Source organism: Herpailurus yagouaroundi, unplaced genomic scaffold, assembly GCF_014898765.1.
Source record: "Herpailurus yagouaroundi ecotype Mexico unplaced genomic scaffold, PumYag 188, whole genome shotgun sequence".
NCBI classification, from domain to species: Eukaryota; Metazoa; Chordata; class Mammalia; order Carnivora; family Felidae; genus Herpailurus; species Herpailurus yagouaroundi.
This window is the reverse complement of record NW_024412419.1, coordinates 21230078-21238402: the sequence shown is the minus strand read 5'-3', so window position 1 is coordinate 21238402 and position 8325 is coordinate 21230078. Positions and strand designations below refer to the sequence as shown.

At 39.1% G+C, this 8325-nt stretch overlaps 1 protein-coding gene across 1 annotated transcript in view; it reads left to right on the top strand.

The window, feature by feature from the left end:
- The window catches only part of HADHA (hydroxyacyl-CoA dehydrogenase trifunctional multienzyme complex subunit alpha), a 49585-nt gene that overhangs the window by 19640 nt on the left and 21620 nt on the right, over positions 1 to 8325 (top strand). The window contains exons 8-9 of the mRNA XM_040496249.1: positions 7130 to 7252; positions 7743 to 7861. Coding sequence (XP_040352183.1) covers positions 7130 to 7252; positions 7743 to 7861 — 242 coding nt within the window. The remainder of the gene's footprint in view (positions 1 to 7129; positions 7253 to 7742; positions 7862 to 8325) is intronic.

Genomic DNA, 8325 nt, shown 5'->3' with positions numbered 1-8325 from the left:
GGCGCAGTCGGTTAAGCGTCCGACTTCAGCCAGGTCACGATCTCGCGATCCGTGAGTTTGAGCCCCGCGTCAGGCTCTGGGCTGATGGCTCGGAGCCTGGAGCCAGTTTCCAATTCTGTGTCTCCCTCTCTCTCTGCCCCTCCCCCGTTCATGCTCTGTCTCTCTCTGTCCCAAAAATAAATAAACGTTGAAAAAAAAAATTCAAAAATACATGCTAGGATTTTGATTAAATTGCACTGAATCATTGTATCAATTTGAGGAGAATTAACATCTTTAAAATATTGAGTCTTTTCATCATGGGTATGGTATAACTTCATTTAGTTCGTCTTTAATTTCTCTCTTTACAAAAGTAAAGTGTTCTATACTTTTAATTTCTCTTTACAAAAGTAAAGTGTTCTATACTTTTCATTGAATATATCTTACATTTTGTTAAATTTATACCTTGGTGCTTCATACATTTAGGACATCATGCTATTTTAACTTTAATTTCTCATTGCTAATCACTAGTATATATAAATATAATTGACTTTTGTACATGGACCTTGTATTCTGTGACTTTGCTAACTTTATTCTAGTAGTTTTTTTCTATAGACTTCTAAGGAGTTTCTATGTAAATAATAATGTTGTCTATAAATATAGACATTTTGGTTTTTTCCTTCCCCATCTGGTTGGCATTTGTTATTTTTTTCTTACTGTAGTGGCTAAGATCCATAGTACAGTATTGGGTAGAGGTGGTAAAAGCAGGTACTGTTAACTTGTTCCCATCTTAGGGGAAGAACATTCACTCTGATGCTGTGGAGTATATAGTGTTAGCTATAGCTTTTTTATATATGCTCTTTATCAGATTACAGACATTTCCCTTTATCTATAGTTCGCTGAAAATAGATGTTGAATTTTGTCAAATGCAGAGTACAGTTGAGCCTTTCTGCGTCTAATAAGATGATTGTGTGTTTTTTGTCTTTTTTAGTCTGTTAGTAATATCAGTTATACTGAGTTTTGATTATTCAACCAGACTTGCATTCCTGAAATAAACTTCACTTGGTCATAATGTATTATCCTTTGTATAACATTTTGTACAGGACTTTTATGTCTGGTCATGAGAGCTAATGGTCTCAAGGATGATTTTCTTGTGATATTTTTGCTTGGTGTTGGTGTCAGAATAATGCTGGCTTCATAAAATGAATTGGAATTATTTTTTCTATTTTCTGGAAGAATATTTGTAGAATTGGTATTATTTCCTCTTTACTTGATAGAATTCACCAGTGAAGTCAGGTAGATGTGGAGTTTTCTTTGTTGGGAAGGTGTTTTTTTTTTTTTATATATATATATACAAATTCACTTTCTTTTATAGATATAGGGTTATTGAATAAGGTTCTCCAGTTGTTTTGCTTTTGAGTGAGAGCTGTAGTAGTTTGTTTCTCAAAGATTTTGTCCATTTTGGGGGCGCCTGGGTGGCTCAGTCGGTTAAGCGTCCAACTTCGGCTCAGCGTATGATGTCATGGCTCATGAGTTCGAGCCCTGCGTTGGGCTCTGTGCTGACAGCTCGGAGCCTGGAGCCTGCTTTGGATTCTGTCTCTCTTTCTCTCTCTCTGTCTCTCTCTCTGTCTCTCTCTCTCTCTCTCTGCCCCTACCCCGCTCACACTCTGTCTCTGTCTCACTCTCAAAAATAAAACATTAAAAAAAATAAGAAATAAATAATTTTTAAAAAAGGAAAAAAAATATTTTGTCCATTTTATTTAACTTTCCAAATTTGTTACAGTGCAGTTGTTCAAAATACTTCATTATTATTCCTTCGATATCTTTATGCTCTGTAATGATATATATCATTTATACTCTTTCATTCCTGATATTGGTAATTGTGTGTTCTCTATTATTTCCTTGAGAAGTCTGGCTAGAAATTTATCAAGAAATAGCTTTTAGTTTCATTGGTTTTTCTCTGTTTTTGGTTTTTTTTTTTTTATGTTTATTTATTTTTTGAGAGAGGGAGAGTCAGAGCTGAGCAGAGGAGGGGTTAGAGAGAGAGAGGGAGACACAGAATCAGAAGCTATCAGCACAGCCCAATGCAGGGCTCAAACTCACGAAGATCATGACCTTGAGATCATGACCTGAGCCGAAGTCAGACACTCAACCAACTGAGCCACCCAAGCGCCCCTGGTTTTTCTATTTTTTGTTTGTTTGCTGTTTTATTGTTTTCGGCTGTCTCATTATTTCTGCTTGCTTTTGGGTTTAATTTGTTCTCTTTCTAGTTTCTTAAGGTAGAAGTTTAGATCATTGATTTTAGGCCTTTTTTCCTAACATAAGCATTTGAAGTGATCAACTTCCCTCTTCGCATTGCTTTATTTATCTGCATATTTTAATATTATGTTCTCACTTCCATGAAGGTCAGAATATTTTCAGATTTCTCATTATTTTTTTGACCCATGTGTGATTTGCGAGTGTGTTACATAATTTCCAAATATTTGCAGATGTTTCAGTTATCTTTCTGTTACTGATTTCTGGTTTAATTTTGTCGTGATTACAGTCGAGCCTTATTATTTACAAGTTCCTTATCTGTAAATTTACCTACTCACTAAAATCTGTTGTGACCCCAAAATAATACTTATGGTGCTTTTGCAGTCATTAAGAGACACATACAGAGTGGTGAATATTTCACATCTCCCAGTGCACGTGTTCCAGCTGAAGTCAAACAAGGCAACATTTTGCGTTCTTATGTCAGCTCTTAGAGCCAACAAGTATCCTTTTTCATGGTCTGTTTAGTGCCATGCTCTTCTCTTTTTGTGTGTGTGTGCTTTTCGGTTGTGATTTCGCTATTTAAAATGGTGAGAGCTAGGAGTGGAAAAGTACTGACTCAAGAGTAGAAGTATCTTTAAGGTTTCTCTTTCTTCCCCCAATAAGGAGGCCTCATCAGAGGCACCTGAAGACGACCCTGATTGGAGGTCCCAAACAGACAGAAATGAGGCACTTGGGCAAAAAAGGCAAATATATGGAAGAGCATAGCCTACAAGAGGTACCTGAGTTACTGACTACAAGTCCCATGAAAGTCTGTGATGCATTGGCTGTGCCCCAAGTCTATTGTGGGAAGGACAGCTTTCCCAGTGAGGCCTGCTGAGTAAAAGCCTTTCTAATTGCCTGTGGTTGGGCCTGAAAAATCACACTTAACAGTTTTTGGCCAGGGGCTGGATGCCTCAATTTCTACAAATAGTCATGTGGCCATAGCAGGGGTTTATAACTACCTATTTCTGCTTCCCGTTCCATATTCCTTTTGCCCCCAGGAAGTACCTCAGTTGGTCATGGTTCTTTGCCTAGTAGGGTGACTTTCGTTCCTAGAAGGTCTGGGCCACTAGCAGTACTGCGTGAATTGAGTTGTTGTAGTTTTCCGTTAACTAATTACAGGTCCTTGTAGCGCTAAGAGACCCCCGAAGAGATCTGTCACAGTCAAGCCATACTCTTCCTTACTCCCATTGTGCAGTAGCAGCCCGCACCCCCTTGGTGACCAGGGTTCGTCATCCTGGAAAGGGACTGCAGCAGTGCACTTTCAGATGGCGCCTGCATATCACACAGAGCTGTGGACAAACCGGGCCTGAGTTTTCTCTTTCCCAGTCATCTATCTGGTCATAAGAAACTCCCTGTGAGGCCCTAGGGGCAGACTGGGACAGAGAATGAGCAGGGATATTTTGGCCACCTTTTCATACAACTTGTGCCTTTAGGGTCTCCTCAAGCCCATTTTCCCATATACCACTTCCATTCCATAATGGAGTACTGTTGCACACACGGAACTTTATGGTTTAGTGGGCCAGACAGCATCCGTTTCGTGATGGGCAGCTCAGGTCACGTGGTGATTTGCTGGCCCATGGTTAAGCTTTGAGTCTCTACTTAGGCCCGCTAACAAGCCAAAAGCTACCTGTCAATAGGACAGTAGTTATTCACAGAGAATGGTAGGGCTTTGCTCCAAATTCCTAAGTGTCTGTACTCCAAACAGCATCTCTATCTAGTACTGACACTTCATGCCCCATCAGATCTGAATCATATGGTCCAAATAGTTTTTCTTCCTAGGCCCCGCTCAAAACTAGCAGCCTCTGAGTTACTCAGTAAAGGAGCTAGAGTAGCACACCCGAATGAAATGTTGCCTCTAAAATCCAAAAAGGCCCAGTAGGCGTTGTGCCTTGTTTTATGTGGTAGGATGGGCCGGGTGTGACAATTTATCCTTCACCTTGGAAGGGATGTCACCATGCCCCACACCACCGGACCCTTAGAAATTTCACTTAGTTGGATATGTCTAGAGTAGTTGGTACTTCCTGTTCACCAGATTCATTTAGGATAATACCATCAATATAATGAATAGCATGATATCTTGTGGAAGGGAAGGTCAATAAACATTTAAAAAACAAAACAGTTATCTTTTAAAGAGATTAAAAGTGAGAAAGGTGTCTTTCATATTTACCCACATATTTAGCATTTTTGGTGCTCTTCTTTGTGTAGTTCCACGTTCCCTTTTGGTTTGATATTATTCCAGCATGAAGAGCTTCACTTGACATATTCTGTAGAGTAGGTCTGCTGACAATTAATTCTCACCTTTTGGTTTGTTTAAGTCTTTATTTCAACTTCATTTTTCAAAGATATTCTTTTTTTTTTTTTAATGTTTAGTTTTGAAAGAGTGAAAGTGACAGAGTGCAAGTGGGGAAGGGGCAGAGAGGGAGAAGGAGACACAGAATCTGAAGCAGCCTCCAGGCCCTGAGCTGTCAGCACAGAGCCCCAGGCGGGGCTCAAACTCATGAACCATGAGATCATGACCTGAGCCCATATCGGATGCTTAACTGACCTGAGCCACCCAGGTGCCCCCCAAAATATTCTTGATGGCTATAGAATTCCACGTTTCTAGTATTTTTCTTTTAGTACTTTATAGATGTCAACATTATGATGTGGCTTGCATAATTCCTAATAGAAAGTCTGTTGTTTTTATCTTTGTTCTTCTGTGTATAGTGTGTCTCTCTCCCCCCTCACCCCCTGCAGCTGCTCTCAGACTTTCCCTTTATTACTGGTCTTATTTATTTATGATGTGCCTGGCTTTGTTATTGTTGCTGTTGTCTGTTAATGTTTGTTAGGCATGGGACTCATTGAGTTTCTCGGATAGTGGGCTTCTAGTTTTCATTAAATTGGAAAATTTTGGCTATTTCTTCCAATTTTTCCTATCTCCCCCCACCCTTTTTCTGGGGTTCCAATTTCACATATTTTAGATTACTTGATATTGTCCTAAAATGAAGCAGTTTTTCTTTTTCAGTGTATATATTTTCTATATATAGAAATAGAATAGAATATATAGAAATAGAATGAAACATATATTCTATATAGAGAATATATATAGAATACTTGCCATGTATTCAAGTTTCCTGATTATAATCTATTAATCCACTCCTGTGTACTTTTCATTTCAGGTGTTGGGTTTTTTCATATCTAGAAGTAATATTTGACTCACTTTTATGTATTCAATTTCTCTTCATACGTCTCTGTTTTCCTCTACCTTCTTGAACGTATGGCATGAATTTACAATAGCCTTTCTAACATTGTGTCTGTTAATTCTTTTTAAAATTTTTTTTTTTAACGTTTATTTATTTTTTTGGGACAGAGAGAGACAGAGCATGATGAACGGGGGAGGGGCAGAGAGAGAGGGAGACACAGATCGGAAACAGGCTCCAGGCTCTGAGCCATCAGCCCAGAGCCTGATGCGGGGCTCGAACTCACGGACCGCGAGACCGCGACCTGGCTGAAGTCGGACGCCCAACCGACTGCGCCACCCAGGCGCCCCTGTGTCTGTTAATTCTATCTTCATTTATGCATCTGTTTCTATCAGTCAATTTGCGTCTTGTCTTTAGGCCATTTTTTTCATGCTTCTTTTCATGCCTTTATAAAAAGAAGCCTCAGGTAGTTTCGTTTCATGCATGTGGAGAACAGTATTCGGCCAAAGTTTCGAGGGCCCCTCTGTAGATCTCTGGAGCTCTCTTTTCATGGAGCAGCTACTCTCGATATTCTCCTTCACAAATTCCAGTTGCGTTGGCCTCTCTACAAGCTCATTGTGACTTTCGTGGGCCTTGTGCACATTTGCCATTCAGAAGTTTGGGGCTTAGTTCTTTCTCTTCCTCCTTCACATACTTTTAAAATAGTGCAAATGTCTTAAGGGAGAGATTGCTTGTGTATTTGTTTCAGCCTCCTCCACTCTCAGGATTTTGTTTCCTAAATACTGCAAGATTGCACAAGATTGCCTTTTCAACTGCAGCTACCCCCTCCTTCCAGGCTTTTGACTGAGAGCCTGATAGATGTCTGTTTTTACAGCTCTGTAGAAAGAGCCTTTGAATTTTGGGGGCCTAGCTCTTTAGTCTCTTGCCTCAAGCAAGTTCAATATTGGGCAGATGCCTGAAGTGGAAAATGAGTTACATATTTTTAGCATGCCCCTTTCTGTATAGAAGTGTACTTTGTGTACTAAATTTTATGATAACTGAAATTTCTCTCTAGTTTTTTGACACAGCTCTTCCAGCTTCCTATATCACCTTAGAATTCCACAAATGTTCCCTGAGGAAGACTAGCTTTGCATTTGGCTTCTTCTAGTTTCTGATCTTTTGTGCATGACCACCAAAAACTGATCATTTCACTTGCCCACAGGAGCATCCTTCTGCTTGAGCCAAGTCTAATCTTCAGCCGACACCCAAAAGCGTAACATACCCTCAGAAAAGAAAATGTCCAGCAATCATCAGTTCACCTCAGACAGGCTTTTCTCTCTCTGGAATTTTAGTTCATATGGTCCTCATTGCTTCCACCACTCTCTAGTTTCTTTACAAATGTGATTTTACGATTTATTCATTTTTGTCCAGTTTTGCAGCAAGAATACAGGCCTACTGAGACCTTCTTCATCTGACTCAGAATTGTTGGAAGCCAGACTGAAAGGGCTTAAGACCTTGTTTTCTATCTAGAGGACATTGTTGCACCATTGCTCACGTGGTGTTTTTTTTGTTGTTTTTTTGTGTTTTTTTTGTTGTTTTTTTTTTTTTTTTGAGTCCATAGTTCAGGACTCTTGTCTGATTTGGAAAGCTGTGCTGAAAGTGATTTACATTCCAATCTATTGTGTTCATTTTTACAGGACCAGGACTAAAACCTTCAGAGGAACGGACAATTGAATATCTAGGAGAAGTTGCAGTTACTTTTGCCAAAGAACTATCTGATAAGAAAATCTCTGTAAAGAGAGACAAAGGATTAGTAGAAAGTGAGTGTCTTTATTAAAGAACAGAGACAAAGTTTCTTTCCAGGGAGTTTAATTTTATTTGCTGTAAATTTGAAATGAGAAAGAGGTAATAAATGCATTATCTACTCCAAGCATGGAGGCATCCTTAAGGAGTGTAACAACAACTCTGCTCTAGGGTTCTGAACCTTACACTAGTTGGTTAAAGCCGTTTTTTTAAACTTTTTATTTTGGAAAATTTTAAGCATTAATACGAGAGTGGAATAATAGTATAATAGTGTAATAAATACCCGTGCACCCAACACCCAGCTTTAGCATTTATCAACTAAACCATGTGTATACAAGTGCTTAGGTTGCAATTTGGATTTTTTATGTCAGAGTAAAGAGAAGTTCTTTCAGATAGCTGCAGTTATTGCATTTTTATGGAGTTTACAGAACAAACTAACAAGGAAGGCTAGGCTTTTTCCATGAAGTATCTAAAAGCATTTTTTTTTTTTTTTTTTTTTTTTTACAGAATTGACATCATATGCCATGAGCATTCCATTTGTCAGGCAACAGATTTATAAAAAGGTGGAAGAAAAAGTACGAAAACAGACCAAAGGCCTTTATCCTGCACCTCTGAAAATAATCGATGTGAGTCTTCACCACATATTCCCACATTTCTCATATTTCCTCCCTTTGAATAGAGCAGTATCCTTTTTTTTTTTTATTTATATATGAAATTTATTGTCAAATTGGTTTCCATACAACACCCAGTGCTCATCCCAAAAGGTGCCCTCCTCAATACCCATCACCCACCCTCTCCTCCCTCCCACCCCCCATCAACCCTTAGTTTGTTCTCAGTTCTCAACAGTCTCTTATGCTTTGGCTCTCTCCCACTCTAACCTCTTTTTTTTTTTTTCCTTCCCCTCCCCCATGGGTTCCTGTTAAGTTTCTCAGGATCCACATAAGAGTGAAACCATATGGTATCTGTCTTTCTCTGTATGGCTTATTTCACTTAGCATCACACTCTCCAGTTCCATCCACGTTGCTACAAAAGGCCATATTTCATTTTTTCTCATTGCCACGTAGTATTCCATTGTGTATATAAACCACAA